Here is a 17716-nt window from a genome sequence, read left to right on the forward strand (position 1 = left end):
ATCAAACAATGCTTTTCTACACATTTTATCATTTTTATCATTATATCCATCTGCTGCGTCATGTTGCTTTCCTTCAGCCTGTCTCGGTTCAACATCGATACCGGCCCGATCTCGGCTCGATTCTACTACTGCTTTCGGTATTTGCTCAGCGTTGCTGCTGTCGGGTCTGTAGTGTGTACTGCTTCTGGAAATTCTTCTGCTGCTTACTGTACTGACTATGCTTCGGCTGATGGTGGCTTCGATGCTGTCGGGCCGAAAAAGCGGATGGTGCGGACGTGTGATCGATGCTGCTGTTGCTTCGCTTGTCCCGGTCATAATGAAAGGAAAAAAATCGAGTTGTCCTATTTTATGCCTTCTTGTCAGACCCAGCGGCAGCTCATTCGCCAATCAGAACGTGGTAATGGAATGATGCAAGAATGATGCGGTACCCATACTTATAGGTGCATCGTTCAGGGAACGCGCGGTTTAATTGAGATTGAAGTAAAACGAACGCGAACGAAAACACAGTGGCAAAACATCGTGCGAAAGAAACAGCCGGTCGCCAAATGCCAAACCGGCAAAAAAAGATGACATCTGCCGATCAATCAGCCAACACCACGCCCAGTACACCAGACCTCAAAACTGCGAAGAAAATTCGGAAAGACGGTGATCAATCCATCCTCAACACAATCCTGTCTAACAACCGGTTCTCTACCGGCGGCACAGCAATCAACGACTGCGACCTTGGTGATTATGCTGATGTATACCAGAAAACGAAGAAGAAGAAGAAGAAGAACAACAGCAGCAGCGCTTGACTGCAGAAAAAATCCCCCCGCTGATGGTGAAATCCGTTGGCCTGGCCAAACTCCAAGCAACAATGAAATCAATCAGTGTGAGTGCGGCTTAAAAACTCTGCAGAGTTTGCATTAAGGTAGTTCTTGGTCTTGCCTCAAAAGTGGACTATCAGAAAGCCAAAAAATACCTGGAAAGATGCAAAGCGGAATTTTACACCTTCGACATCCCGTCGGAGAAGCCATTCAAGGCAGTGGTTCGCGGCATGCATTGACAAGGACGACATCAAGGCTGACTTGGAACACTGCTAGAAGCTACGGCCCCTGGCAGTATTTCCTATGGCTCGACACAACCAGGATGTGGAATACCGCGATTGCCTGTAACACTATGTGCACTCAAGGCCACTCATGCGACAATGCATGCGGTGCCTGAACTTTGGGCACGGCACACGCAATTGTCGCCTCAGAGCTGGGTGCAACCTATGTTCGCTAGACCACCAAACGGACTCCTGCCCCTCCAAGGACACTGTGGATTTTGAAGCCAGATGCGTCAATTGCGGTGGTAAACATCGCTCGTCGGATCGCACTTGCCCGAAGCATGCAGACAAACAAATCAGACAACATTGCTCCTTCTCCAACCAACCCGGATGAAGAAGAGAACGTGCTGCACATCTGGAAGACAGGTAATCAACAGGCCCCGTCGGCTGTATGGCAAACGCTTCCATCCAGACAAGCACAAAGTACTAGACCTACCTCGTCTGGACTTCCCCCGGGTTTCCAGCGAACAGCTCAGCCTCAAGTTGCTGCACCGCTGGGTAGCGGGTCCCCCAACGATTCCCCGCACCTCTATACGGCTGCTGACCTGCAGCATATTCTGAATGAGATGTGCGACAAGCTTTAGCAATGCACAATGGGAAAATCCGATCTCAAAGGTGGAAAAAATTGATAACTTTCTTCACGAACAACTTACAGAAGAGATCAAGAGCTTATTCAAAAGGGAATTTTGCAAAGAATTCAGTGAGTGCTGTTTCATGGACGTGGAACGCTTCTGTATGTAGTTATCGAGCTCGTTTTGCCCTAATGCCCCATATATCGCGAGTTTCCAAACTATTTGTCATTTTATCTTAACGACATTGTTCTAAAATTGTGTTTATCTCTTCACTGTGGATCCACAGAAGCGCACTAAATATATTTTGTTGGTAAAGGTTGGAAATTTAAGGGATTTTGGGGTCAAATAAGCATCAAAGTGCATTTTATGTGCAATTTTCATGTATTCTGTAAAAATAGTAATATTTACAGATAAGTGTTGATTTTATTGTCTCAAAATGTTGAACAGATATTGACAAACGTTTGCCGAACAAAAATTAATGAAATAAATCGTTTCACAGATGTTTTATTTGGTTATTTATTGAGTAAAAAACGATTTTTAAAAACTTTTGAATAGCACCGATGCCAAACATTTCCAAACCATACCCGATCGCACAACTAGACAAGAATAGTCATATGTTATGAGTCTTGATGTGATCATAGATAGGAGGTGATGGGAGATACACTTTTTTTTACCTTTTTGCCCAAATTCCCCTATGAAGCTATATAACTCAATGATTTTGAGCAAGGAAATGATGTTGTATTGTTAATTTAATTGATATTTTCCAATGATATAATTAAAATAACAAATAATCATATAATTCATTAAAATATTGAATTGTAGGGATTTAGGGTCATACAGCTCATTTAATGTAATTTTTATTCAAAATAGCATAACATTTTTCACAGACGACGCACATAGAAGATAAAGGGCTTATTCAAGAGGGAGTTTTCCAAGATATTCAGTGAGACATCTTTTATAGACGTGAGACACTTCTGTATGTAGTTATTAAGCTAGTTTTGCCCCAATGTCCCATACATCACAGTTTATCAATTTTTTCGTGCTTTTATCTTCCAAGTATTGTACTAAAGATGTGTTCTCCTCTTCATTATAGATCAATAGAAAAGCACTATACATGCTTTGTTGGTAAAAGTTGAAAATTTAAAGGATTTTGGGGTCAAATAAGTATTAAATTGCACTTTACGTGAATTTTCATTTTCAATTACTAATGAAGTAAATCATTTCACAAGTGTTTTGTTTTGTGATTTATTGGGTAAACCCCGATTTTTTAAATGCCATACCAAACCATACCCGTTTGCACAACTAGATAACAACTAGATTTTTTAAATACATAATTAATGATTTTTTCACTTATTTGTCCCAAAATGTCTTAAAAATCCATTTTAATGTAATATATGGATATTTGTTTTTTTTTATGGTATCAATTGCTGTTAAAAAAAATTATGACAATAATATAAAATATTATCTGTAAATATCTGAATAATCAATAGGTTGTAGATTTCGCCAAAATTGACCATATGTAGAGCTACATCAATGCTTACAAGTTTTAAAATCACCGTAAATTAACCCTAAATAATCATTCAACGTAATATAGTGCAAATGACTTTTTGAGTATTATTATTTTTTACAGAGTACATGAAAAATTCACATAGATGCAGTTTGATGATTATTTGACCCCAAAATCCCTTAAATTTTTCCATCAAAATATGTATAGTGCTTTTCTATTGATCTATAATGAAGAGGAGAACACATCTTTAGTACAATACTTGGAAGATAAAAGCACGAAAAATTTGATAAACTGTGATGTATGGGACATTGGGGCAAAACTAGCCTAATAACTACATACAGAAGTGTCTCACGTCTATAAAAGATGTCTCACTGAATTTCTTGAAAGCTCCCTCTGAATAAGCCCTTTATCTTCTATGTGCGTCGTCTGTGAAAAATGTTATGCTATTTTGAATAAAAATTACATTAAATGAGCTGTATGACCCCTAAATCCCCTATAATTCAATATTTTTAATGAATTATATGATTATTTGATATTTTAATTATATCATTGGAAAATATCAATTAAATTAACAATACTTCATCATTTCCTTGCTCAAAATCATTGAGTTATATTGCTTCATAGGGGAATTTGGGCAAAAGGGTAAAAAAAAATTGAATCTCCCATCACCTCCTATCTATGATCACATCAAGACTCTTTACATATGACTATTCTTGTTTAGTTGTGCGATCGGGTATGGTTTGGAAATGTTTGGCATCGGCGCTATTCAAAAGTTTTTAAAATCGTTTTTACTCAATAAATAACCAAATAAAACATCTGTGAAACGATTTATTTCATTAATTTTGTTCGGCAAACGTTTGTCAATATCTGTTCAACACTTTGAGACAATAATATCAACACTTATCTGTAAATATTACTATTTTTTTACAGAATACATTAAAATTGCACATAAAATGCACTTTGATGCTTATTTGACCCCAAAATCCCTTTAATTTCAAACTTTTGCAAACAAAATATATTTAGTTCTCTTCTGTGGATCCACAGTGAAGAGATAAACACAATTTTGGAACAATGTCTTAAAGATAAAATGACAAATAGTTTGGAAACTCGCGATATATGGGGCATTAGGGCAAAACGAGCTCGATAACTACATACAGAAGCGTTCCACGTCCATGAAACAGCACTCACTGAATTCTTTGCAAAATTCCCTTTCGAATAAGTTCTTGATCTCTTCTGTAAGTTGTTCGTGAAGAAAGTTATCAATTTGTTCCACCTTTGCAATCGAATTTCCCCATTGTGCAATGTTCCACCCGATTGGAACAAGTCCGATTGATTTGTAATTTCGTTTTGAGCTATGGCTACTGATGATTTGAAGACTATTTACTACTACTATTAGACTACTTTAGAACGTTCGTGCAATTGGACGGAAAAAGACCGAGCTGCTAGAATTGATGACACGTCACAACATTGACATCTTAGTAGCAACCGACACCCACCTCAAACCAGGTATGAAATTTTATCTACCGGGATACGTCACCATCCGGTTGGACCGCACTCATTCGAACGGGGGTGGAGTGCTGATCTCTGTTAAAAACAACATCAGGCCGCATTTCAAGACCACCATTATTTAGGCGCTGGGAATCGAAATCTCAATGGACAACGGCCTACTCATCATTGCAGCCTTTTGCCCAAAGCAGTGTTCGTTCAAATCTCCAACGGGACTAGCAAACACTTCAAATAAGATCTAGTAAAACTAACGAGGATAAGAAAGAAGTTTATCATCGGTTGTGTCCTGAATGCTCGCTATAAGGCTTGGTGGAACCACAGGCGTAACAAAAATGGGGAACTACTATTCAATGATTCGCAACTGGGACTCTACACCGTCAATGCACCCCTTCTCGCCAGCCGACGTGCCATCGCCACTCGATATTTTCTTGACGAATGCTTCTTACATCGGTGACCACCATCTGAGGGCTGGCGCCCTTAGCGGGGGCCAACTCGGCCAACCACACGCTACGGCGCTGGGTATCATATATGTACTTTGGAAACATATATAGATTAATAAATTTAAAAAATCGGTCGACGGGAATTGGAGATGTTTCAAACATTGGAAAACTATCCATTGCAATTACACAATGCATTGCGCTCAATGTTTTACTTACTAGAAAACGCAAAGATACTGCATCATTGTATTTGAATCTACCAGAATCAAAGTTGAATACAATGTATAGCCAGTATTACTCCGCTCATTATTTTTTCCCTGAATAATTCAAAAATAAATTTCTGTAATGCCTTGTAACAAAACTTCTGATTCAATATTTTTTCATTTCAAATAATCTTACAACTTTTTGTTAAATTTTCAAGGATTTCGACTGGATTTGTTGCTAATAATCAGTCACATGAAAATGTAAATCATTCTAAATCATTGTCAACGTTTCGATCCGGGAGCTCGAATCTTATCATATTAATTTTCTTGAATTATCGACATTTTCATGTTACTGAAAGCCGAAAATCTTTCTGTTTAATATTACTATCTGACGTCTCAATTTTGAAACAGGAAAGCCCCATCCCAGCACATCCTTGGCCCTCGACTTTGCTGTAACTCTTTCGGATTACTAATCGATCAGCTTTTCGATCCATCATCATTGGCAGCTACATCAAATTCACATCACCGTCGAGCAATGATTGATATGCAAAACTTACCACATCACCCCGAACTGCAATAAACCTTCGAACAGCTGAACCCCTCCGACCACAACAAAAACAACAAGTAACAAGACATGCAATAACGCAACATGGTTAGAGTACAAAGTGCCAATTCAACAGCAACAGCAACAACAGCAAACGATGATGGCAACATGAGTCAGAAGTAAGAACCAAGAACTAAAACACCTCTGGAGGTTCAAAACGGGTGCGCCAAAGCGCAACGAACCGGCCGCCTATGTACAACCAAAAGGAATCTAAATCGGTGCTGTGAGGCAGCAGCGCGATTGGCGATTCCATCAGGGATTAGTAGGTATGCATCAGGAAACATTCAAAACACGTGTTGGTGGTTAATGTTTTTTTGTTATGGTAGCTTTTATTACTCTCTCACACTCTATTCACCTCTCCTTAATGTTTAACGGATTTTGTTGATTGTTTTGCTTCCGTTTATTTACAATGGATAATGACAAAAGTAATTTTTTTGATTTCGCTTTTTTTAAACATTTTTTTATAACAATATTTAAACTTTGAACACCTTCCCTGGCTTCCTTGGAGCGACTACTTTCTCGGTCCCGAAATGACTCCTCTCTTACCTAAAATTTGCTCTGTTCTCGATTCTACATTTAAACACGTAAATGGATGATTTGCTGATTGCTGGATGAGTTTGTCGTCATGATTCTTGATTTCGATGTAATTGTATGGAACTTTTCTACATGCGGATGTCCCTCTTAAATAACCCTTTTCATATTTTTAACGAACGTTTTTGCGACACGAATTGTCCTAAATTGAGTAGGAGAAATGATTTGATGCCATTTTGCAATTTATGGTTCAGAATAGTTAGAAGTTTTAATGCAATTGTTGTCACTTCTATGTGGCAATCCGATGTTGCCAATAAAAGCAAAATTGGATGTAGATTTGAGGAGCTTTTTGCATATAATCATTTTATAAGTTAATTTCCTGTACATTATATTTATCTCAGTTTGAGTTTTGCCTCGGAATTATGCAAAACATGATCATCCATATTAACCAACTCCAAAATGACATCCAATCAAATCCCCTGCCGAGCCTCCCCCATTTCAAAAAACCTCAAACATAAATGTCTTCAAATGGTACGGCACTTTTTCAGAATCCCCCCCTTCCTACGCGGTAAGTGATCTAACCGCCTATCGGAACGAATGATCTACTCATCATCGTCGTCGTCGTGATCTCCAAGCGAGACCGAATTCGTTCCCCCGTTGTTACCGGACGATCCGGCAAGGATCGGCCCGGACAGTTTCAACAGCGACGACACAACGCCTCCCAATCCGGGAGCGGCTGGGCTGCCGTTTCCGTTGTCGTGATCATCGCCGTCGCCGTTGTGTCCGCCGCCGGACGATCCACCGAGCAGCCCTCCGCTGAAGGCACCGATCTTCGAGGTGATGAACTGCACCTTCGGGGTGATCACCGACGCGACCAGAGTTTTGAAGCTGGTGATCGGCTTCGGCGACTCGATGTGGTGCAGCTTGTTCTTCTCGATGTTGGCCTGGTCCAGTTTGTCCACCAGCTTAGTCTTGGCGTCGATCAGGGAGTTGATTTTCTGTTGATGGGGAGGGGTTTGAGGACCTTGCTATTGACCTTACTACTCCTACGAGGCGTTAGTGTGTGGGGTTGAGTGTGTGTGTGGAAGCGAAATGGGGCTTGTTAGAATCGATTAGAAACCCGTTTCCTCAGTCAGGTTAGTTATGCTTGAAAGCAGATTAGTAAAACAAAAACCAAACAACCTTAACCAAGTTTAAGTGGACCTTTTACAATTACTTCGTGACGGATCCGTGGCATGTCAAGCATCAGTGGCTTCGTATCTTTGTAGAATGAGAAGCAGACTTAACAGTGATTAGAATGATTATGATATGAGTCTCACTTACGACGATGGCGTATATGCTGATGGCAGTGGCAGTTGTTTTGACAACCTCTCGTTGGCATAAGAATTATGAGGGATCAAGCTCGCGTCACTCACGAGACAGAGTCAATTGTCAAGGACGGTACTGTCGGTAGTCATTCATTTTCATCAAGATTAGTGTCCAACAACGTTTGATCAACGACGATTGTGTGTGGGTTTAATATTTGAACGTTTTGTAATGTGAGCTTTCTTACATGTCGGTTAAAAAAAAAGACAACCAAATTTACAACTCAATTTCGACAAATTTTCGGATGTGGATGTGGATCTGTGAAATCAACACTTCTGACTTCTGTATTCTCTATTTAACTCATTCGTATCATAGTTCCTTCAAAAGTTCCAGGGTAAATTTATTTTAAATGCTTTACGGAATTTCCTAACCAATTATTCCAATGGTTTAGATTGTATTCGAGGATTTCATTTGAATCCGTTTTTAGCAAATAAAGACTTGAGAAGTTTTGCTTCCGATTTTCCAGCTCTTTCATTCCACCACGCGGTTTCTAGGATATGTTTTTGAGAATTTATCCTAGCTCTACTTTCAATGACGCAAGATTGTCCTCACTTTCACATGCCAGGATGAACAAATGTCACAGTAAGCGATTGTCCCAATCTTGAAAATGATAGACAGAACCTAAAAGGACGAAGTCGTTGGTTTTCCAATGATTACATTGCGACCGACATTACACCTGCGACCTTGTACGATTAGTCCCAACGTTTCGGCAAATTGCGATTGCCTTCATCAGAGAAAGAAGATATAAATGCCGTTCTATGTCTTATGTCTTTGCTACAACAGGGTAGTATGGACTTCAAAAGTAATGTGCAAAAAGATGGGACACGGGATGGAAGGAACTTAAGGAATGCTTCCGCTACTGAAATTCCTTGAACAAATAATAGCAGCATTATTTACTTAGCTAATATGATAAAATTTTCCCTGTCCACTTTTCTTATGAACAGCAGCGTACTAGGCATGGGAGTTTTGTCAGTTTTAATTTTGGTAGGCTGTTCATGTGAACCATCGGTGTGGCAATTTACACTGACGAAACCGAAAACGGAAGCAGCTCGTAAAACGGTGAAAAACAGTTAGATAACTTGGACATGTCTGACGGGGAAGGGTCTTTGGCCGAAAGCCATTTGGTCGAATGCCACTAGGCCGAACAAATCATTATAGGCCGAAACCCATCTGGCTGAATAGGACATTTGGCCGAATACCGTTTGGCCGATAGGGTAATTAGGCCGAAAGGGTAATTTGGCCGAAAGGGTAATTTGGCCGAAAAGGTCATTTGACCGAAACTTTCGTCTAATTGACCCATTCGGCCAAATGACCCCTTCGGCCAAATGACCCCTTCGACCAAATGACCCTTCCGGCCAAATGACTTTCGGCGAAATGATCCTTTCGACCAAATGGTAAATTCAGCCAAACAACTTTCCGCCTAATGGCATTCGGCCAAATTGTTATTACAGTGTTCAAAATAGAAAAAGTAAGTGAATGATTCAGTAGGAATTGTAGATTCTGCTTGTCTAAAGCATTTTAGAGCATTCCTATATAAGAACAATACATTATCTTCCTTAACAGTGGATCTAATTTTGTTCTGAAGTCCATGACATGTTTTTGTGAACGTGGAATTAAAGGTTTGAAAATAAAAAGTGAATTACACAGCTCAGCTTCAGATTGTGAGGTGAAATAGCTTTTTCAACCAAAAAAGAAAGCTTCACACACTTTCATATCTTGAAGTTTTGTTATGAAGTTCTTATGAATTACAAAATTGAATTTTTACTCCCATTCCCAATTTATTATTTCCTCTAATGGACATTTCTTGAAAAGCCTGCTTTTGTTTGAATTTATCCTCTATACACTTTTTATTTCCAAGCCCTCTATAGCATGATCACAGAAACATTTGAGTCATTTGTTCGAGAAACTGCATATATCCATTTTACACAATTTCGATAAAACAACAAAAACTGCTTTTTAACAAATTGGAACCGATTCTTTCGATTTCTTCGATACAAATCAATCGTTTTTGGCAAAACTCAACAACCTTGGGCACTTCTAGTGCAAAAACTGCAAACAGTACTCCATAATTGCCCTTCAAAGTGCGTGTACATATGTAGTTTCTCAAACAAACGAAAAATAAAATTCATACATTCCAGAACAAGAAAAATCTTCTTCGTATTTTAAGTCCGAATACGTATTTTTGAACAAGGATTCAGAATATATAAAAATCTCATTTTGGCCAGAAATTATTAGGTCGAAAACAGTTTGGCCGAAAATGTAATTTTGTCCGAAAGCGACATACTGCCGAACTGATAATTTTGTCTAAAAATTCGTTTTTTTTCTAACCGGATGCTCGGTCAAAATGGTCGTTTGGCCGAATAGGTCATGTGACTGAAATCCAGAACTAGAAATATGGTCATTCGTTTCGACGAAACGACCTGTTAGGGTATTTCGGCCAAATGATTCCTTCGATCAAACGACCACTTTGTACGAACCAAACTTTCAACCAAATGACATTTTCAGCCAAACATTCTGCCAAACGATTACTTCGAATATACATTTTCGGGCATATGACGTTTTCGGTGTAATGGCCAGTTGTCCATTTCAGTCAAATGACACGTTCAACAGATGGTTTTCGGCCTAATGACATATTCTGCATAAGTGCATAGTTGTTCTGGCAAATCACATACTTGACCAAACAACTTTCGGCCTTGTGGTTTTCACCAGAAGCCTTTCGGCCGCACGGCCCTTCTTATCGGTTGATCCAAAGTCATCCGGCAGAAAGCCACTTGTTCGAATGTCATTTAGCCGAAAACCACGTTAGGCGGAAAGTCATCTAGCCAAATTCAATTTGGTCGGATTGGTCGTTTGGCGAAACCGCTATTAGGTTCAAAATGGTTTGGTACAAAACGCCATTTGCCTGATAATGATAACGGGACAGACAAACGGCAGAATTGATAATTTGGCCGAAAAAACCGTTTTCCTAACAGATTATTAGGTCGAAAATTCAGTACTGTCAAAGATATCCTTTGGGCGAAAAAGCTGATTGGTCGTAATAGTGGTTTAGCAGAAAGGGCCGATAACAGGGTTTGCAGAAATCGCTCTCAATCAGGGATTGAATCCTAAAGAGAATGGTCAAATCTCTCACTTATCATCTCTGTATACATATACGATATGTGACATACTGCGAGAGACTTTTTTCGCAAGCTATTATGATAGAGAACTGATTCGGAAGGCTATACCCCATGATAAATTTATTTTTAGAGAGCTCCAAATGCGGGGAGCACTACCTCTGATGATGCATCTCAACTTCTTCTACACAGCTTTGCAGCAACCAACACGAAATGAGCGAAAACAAAGCAAGAATCATCATTTTTCTGTGGGGGCTTCCTATCCGATTTTGTTTTTTCACACTTGAATACAAGTTTGATAAATTTGTTGTCATGGCTTGTTATGATTCGGAACAGTTTTTGCCTCCATTTTATCGTTGTTCGTTATCTATTATGAGCGATTTCTGCAAACTCTGCTTTCAATAGATAACGAACAATGATAGAAGAGAGGCAACAACCTCTTCGAATCATAACAAGCCATGAAAACAAAACTATCGCACTTGTATACAAGTTGGAAAAAAAACTGATTTGTTACCATTTGGCCGAACAGTCCATGATGCCAAAAGGGTCATTAGGCCAAAAGGTCCGTTTGACCGAATACTTCATTTGAAAAGTGAGAAATAGGGTGTGAAAAGTGAGACGTTTCACTTCTTACTACTTATTTCCCACTTCTCACTGTAAAAAGTGAGTAGAAAGACGTCTCACTACTAACTTCGCGCTTCTCACTTTTTACAGCGATTTATTTTTCCATAAAAAAACAACCTTTGTAAAGCCAATTCTTTGTTTATAGCGCTAGTGAAACGAGGAAGGGCCGTTTGGCTGAATACCGTTCGGCCGAATGCCATTTGACCGAAGACTACTAGGCCGAAAGTTGTTTGATCGAAATGTATACCATTTGGCCGAACAGACCATTACGCCGAAAGGGTGTGAAATAGGGTGTGAAAAGTGAGTAGTGCGAAATGAGAAAAGAGACGTCTCACTATTAACTTCGCGCTTCTCACTTTTTACAGCCAAAAATAAGAAATGAGGAGTGAGAAGTGAGATGTCTCCATTCTCACTCCTCATTTCTCACTTCTCACTGTAAATAGTGAGAAGTGTGAAGTGAGTAGTGAGACGTCTCAATACCCACTTTGCACTACTCACTTATTACAATGAGAAATGAGTAGTGAAAAGTGAGACATCTCATTTCTTACTCCTCATTCTCAGTGTGAAAAGTGAGAAGCGCGAAGTGAGTAGTAAGACGTCTCACTACTCACTTTCTGATTCTCACTTTTTACAGTGAGCCGTCTTACTACTCATTATGAAAAGTGAGAAGTGAGAATTGAGAAGTGAGACGTCTCCCTACTCACTTTTCACAGTTGGAAGTGAGAAGTGAGATGTCTCACTCCTTATTTTTCACTTATCACTGTGAAAAGTAAGTAGTGCGAAGTGAGAAATGAGACGTCTCACTATTAACTTCGTGCATCTCACTTTTTACAGCGTCTCTATTATCATTCCTAATTTCTCACTTCTCACTGTAAAAAGTGAGAAGCGCGAAGTGAGTAGTGAGACGTCTCACTATCCACTTTGCACTACTCACTTTTCACAGTGAGAAGCGCGAAGTTAGTAGTGAGACGTATCACTACCCACTTCGCACTACTCACTTATTACAATGAGAAATGAGTAGTGAGAGTGAGATATCTTATTTCTCATTTCTGACTGTTAAAAGTGAGAAGCGCGAAGTGAGTAATGAGACGTCTCACTACTATGTGGCGAATGAGGCTTAGCTTTTAAGGCCACGTAAATAAAACAAAAAAAATACTAACTTCGCACTTCTAACTCTTCTCTAACTAACTCCAACTCTAAAAGCTTCGTTTTTTTTTTAAGAAATGAGAAGTGAGAAGTGAAACGGCTCACTTTTCTCACTTTTCAAATGATCTATTCTGTCAAATGTCATATTTGGCCAAATGTCCTTCAGTCAAACCTCCATGAGTCGATGTTCTATGATTCGATATCGACTCATGGAAGCAAATTATTCCATATTAAAAATATTTTGCCATGGATTTTCTATTCTACATCTCGATATTACCCTTTCGGCCAAATGACTTTTTATACACAGATAGAAAAATTCACTGAAATTTACACTAAAAATCATGCACATAAATGGAACATCATTATTAGCGTAATTCCACGCGTGATATTGCCTAAATGTATACAATATTTAACGTGAATCATCAATATTGCTTGCAAGTTGTACGCAAACTTGTTAGGAAGAGAACCGTTTCAGCATAGAATAGCGTAGATTTTCGCATCTCAAGTTTTACGCGCTGTTTACTTTTCACAATTTTTTTCTGTGTAGGTTCTTGATAATAATTGATGCGAGTTGTATAGCTGGTACATTTGCATTTTATTTCATAATAATAGTTACTCTACCAAGAAAACCTTACATGATCTCGTGCAGATTGGAAGTTGCAATGAACACGATGGTAGCAACTACATAAAATTTATAGGAATTGGTATCGACTTCAAATGTTGAATCAATTTTTATCACAGAAAAGGTGATTGATTGTGAGGAATATTGTTCTAAAAAAATAATCAAATGCCTTGGTGGTGAGGATCGTCAGCTATCACCAAAAATCAACATTTCAGCTAAAAAAGCAAATTTTGAGAAATGCGTACAAGACAAGTATTCTTGTTGTATTTCAACCTTCACAAAACTATGTTCATACATGACCACATCCATTTTGTTTCATCCAAGCACGTTTAGCAAATTCAAAACAAACTAACAAAAATACGGCCACTGATTTTTTTCGGTAAAGGTTACTGATCATTCGGTAAATTTGACAACCACTGCTGTTGCTTCGGATTACAGCCTTTTCGATAATTTTTAATATTTGAGGGTTTAGCAGGGCGATAGCAGTCTTAATAAGTAGCAGTTACCTTGTTGCTCCTACTTCCGACGTTTCGGCTAATTAATTTTTGTTCGTGTTTGTATTGCCTTACATTTTGTTGTGATGGTTTTGTAATGGCGTCCACTTTTGTTCATGCGTAGCGATTTGCGTACGATTTTGTATTTACTTTTAAAACAACTTTTAAAATTAAAGTTCTCTTCATACTTGGTTCAAGTTCATTTTTCTACGCTTAATCGGGAAACCTCGAATTTCGATTTCGACGCCATTACAAACCCACAATAACAAAATGTAGGGTACAACACGCACAAACAAAAATACAAACTCCCAACCCTTTGAAGAAGGTTAAATAAATTAACCGAAACGTCGGATGTAGGAGCAGCAAAGTATTTGCTACTTATTAAGACTGATCGCCGAAAGAAATCAATCTTGATCATTTTTAAGATTACCGAAACCATTATCACATTTCAGCTGAGAATTCGGTCAATGAATTACCGAAGTCGGTATTTTTTTGAAAACGTGCGGGAATTCCAAAACATTTACCGTGGAAAAGGAATTTCGCGTGTATATTCCACGGGAAAAATTAAAAGGAATATTCCACCGCAAAAATTCCAAAGAATTTCCCCAAAAAAAGGCTTTCCTGTGTGAGTTTAAAAAAAATTACTTTGGAATTTGCGGAGAGTTTTTCAGAGAAATTGCGCAAGGCCTAAGGGAAATGTGGGTGCGCCCGGCATTCCCAGACTTTTACAAGAAATCACTTTTCAATCACATGCAACGATCACATCACATCACTAGTATGCCAGTTTTTATTGGTTTTGATAGCCTGAAACACATAAAACCAGACAATATAATGTCAAATATTAAGAAAATTAACAAAAGAAGCGCAAACACCGCTGCGCCGACGCGTTTCCAGATATATATTTCATTGTCAAATTTAAAGCTTTAAAGTATAAAAATTGTTTTAAAAATATCAGTTTATTCGTACACAAAAAAATATATTTTTTATTCACCCAGCAGTAATGTTGCTTTTCTTGGCGAAGGTGAAAAAATCATGGAAAATAAAGCCAAAATATCTCTGATAGGTGAATTGAGCCAATTTTGTACATTCGTGTATACTTATTGCAAGATTCCCCGTGGAATGCAAATTTGTTGTGTGCAAATCGTATATACTTGCACAAAAAGGGATTTTACCTATACACGATTGAAAACTATAATTTTAATCACTACTTCTAGGTTCATTGTATTACTACATAAAATTTAATGTTGTTAATTAATGACGACAAATGAAAATATTTTTTCATCAACGATTAATATTCTTAGCATGGACTTCATTCCAGGCACAGACTCAATGCTTTACCTCTTTCAAGGAAAAAATATGATTCAGCTTGTTGAACCCAATATTACGTTAATATGGTCGTTTTAATGAAGTGACCCAAATTGCAACAACCAAAGGGGAATACCTCCCGTTTCCATACTTTATTCTACAAAAAAACAAATTCATGCTAGAAAACAAAATTCAGGCTTAATTGTTTTATGACGGTCTTACCCACAGCTCTTTGAAGACATTTCTTTATGTTTTTGGTTTACAGTATCGGAGTTTCTCGAAGAATTTGTCAACATCATTACGAAGAAAAATTTGCTAAAGTCACAACGATGAAAATTTCGAAGAGTTTCCTGAGCGAATTTCAAAAAATTTCATGATGTAAAATCTAAAAAAAATGTTGATAAAATTTCAAAGAGTTCGCCAAAGGTATTTCCAAGATTTTCAAGAGTAAAAACCGAAAAAAAACGAGAATATATTTTGACGAATTTCTCGAGGTAATTCCGTTATATTTGCTGAGAAGAAATTTCGATGATTTTGCCGAGAAAATTCCGAAGAGTTTCACGAGGGACGTCCAAAAAATTTCTAGAAGAAACGGCAAAAAAATTTCCGACGAAACTTTCGGAGAATATCTTGAGCACGTTTTGTAGAATCTGCCGAAGAAACTGCTGAAAATTTGGAAATTTTCTAGATCAAACAACAAGTTCGGCTTGATTTGAAATAGTGCATTCTGTCAAACGACCTGTTTGTTCGAATGTTTTTCTTGGTCATATAACCCGTTCGACCCAACGACTTATCTGCTGTATGACTTATTCAGTTAAATGACAGTTATTTCGTGTTGGCTTCCCAAAGGCACCTGTGTTGGAACTGCCTCAGCTTTGGTCATTGATCCAAGAAGTACAATTCCAAACACAACTGCTGTACGTGTCATAAAGAATACCACACGCTTCTGCATGATTTCACACCGCGGAAGATGTAAGCTACGGCAACCATCCAAGCAAGTACAACAAAGCTAGCTGTGTCGTCGAAGCCGGACGCATCCACAGTTTTCTCTATTCAGCAACCGGTTCCATCCAGGTCCTCCCAAGTTAGCATGGCAGTTCAAACTGCATCCACGATGATGTTTGAAAAGGTTGGACTTTGATGACCACGGTATCTTGTACGATCGTGCCCTCCTTGATTCAGAAGCGATGTCGAATTTCGTTTCGAAGCCGTTCACTAAAACCTGTTCAGCCGCCGATCGAAATTTTGGCGTGGAAAATTTCAAACGTCAAGTTGGTAGATCCGCAGTTCAACGTTCCCGGAAACGTAGACCTCGCCATCGGTAGTGGAAGGTACTGTGAACTCCACATTGGACGGAAGATTTCTCTGGGTGAAGGTATTCTGTGAGTAGTCGAAAAGCTCTTTTGGTTGGTCATTGGTCCCGCATCTCATTTGGCTTCCTGTATTCCACGGTTGTGCGTCACTCCACTGCCAATGATCGACTAGATACCGCACATTCTGTGACATTCTAGGAAACAATTTCATTGGCATCAATTCGATCAGCCGAAGAAGGATTATGCGAAGAACAGATACATCAGGCGCCTTCCGGCGACTAAAGATCCCGAAAAAGTTCTCGAAGAATCACGGTTGATTGCCAATCGTCGCTTTCTGAGCTTGGAACGACGACTAGATAGACATCCTGCCACTAAGGACTCTCGCCACGGATTCATGGAGGAGTGTCTACAGCTTTGTCATATGCAGCAGGTGCCAGAGCCAGTGAATGATCCAATTGAACACTCCTGCATTCCCCACCACGTAGTGTTCAAGAAATTCAACACAACTACGAATGTTAGACTAGTTTTTGATCCCGGCATGCAAGACATCGTCTTGCTATTCCTTGAACGAGACACTTCTCGTTGGATCTGTCGTCCAGCATGACCTCTATTCCATCATCACGAGACTCCGGACACAACACATAGGCATAGCAGCGGACGTCGAGAAGGTGTACAGGTAGGCAGGCTTGACAAAACTCCTCACACTCGCTAGAGTCAAATAAAACCATCATCAGCAAAATGCTGCCTACGCATCCTCACAATTGAGTGGAAGCGTAAAAAAAGCAGAGGTACAAAAAAAACAGAGTGAGGAAAAGCAAAATAAAACACATGTGAGTGGGGCGTTGGGCGAGTGAGCACTCATTGAGCCTCCGGAGCGACGCTTTGTATGTGAAAAAAAATCTTGGAGGCTGTTTTGAGTGTGAGTGAGTGACGTACAAGAAAAAGATGAACAGATAGACTTTTGTTTTGCGACGCAAATGTTGTGAGTTTTGATGCTTATTTCTGCTCCTCAAAAAAAACTCTTGCTCTTGCCCATTTTCTACTCAGCGAGGAGTTTTTGGCAAGTCTGCAGGTTGGTCCCGCATCATCCCGGCGATCGCCATTTCCTTCGTATCCGCTCCTAGGTATCCGCTATCGCAGATGTCTTTCCGTTCGAGCTACAGACCGTTACATACGGTAAGGCTGGTGCACCGTACCTGGCAACGAAGACACTCCAGCCGATTGCCGTCGACCAGGCGAAGTAGTAACCTCCTACTGTTGAATGCATCTGACGTGGAATCCGCACTT

At 39.2% G+C, this 17716-nt stretch overlaps 1 protein-coding gene across 4 annotated transcripts in view; it reads right to left on the minus strand.

Annotated features, from left to right (window-relative positions):
- The window catches only part of LOC134205851 (uncharacterized), a 114483-nt gene that overhangs the window by 7322 nt on the left and 89445 nt on the right, over window positions 1–17716 (minus strand). Inside the window, exon 4 of one of the 4 annotated variants that reach the window (XM_062681488.1) lies at window positions 6220–7445. The exons of the other annotated variants lie outside the window; for them this stretch is intronic. Coding sequence (XP_062537472.1) covers window positions 7050–7445 — 396 coding nt within the window. The 3' untranslated portion in view covers window positions 6220–7049. Of the gene's footprint in view, window positions 1–6219; window positions 7446–17716 lie in introns of those variants that run through there. 4 annotated transcript variants of the gene reach the window in all.

Source organism: Armigeres subalbatus, chromosome 1, assembly GCF_024139115.2.
Source record: "Armigeres subalbatus isolate Guangzhou_Male chromosome 1, GZ_Asu_2, whole genome shotgun sequence".
Classification (NCBI taxonomy): domain Eukaryota; kingdom Metazoa; phylum Arthropoda; class Insecta; order Diptera; family Culicidae; genus Armigeres; species Armigeres subalbatus.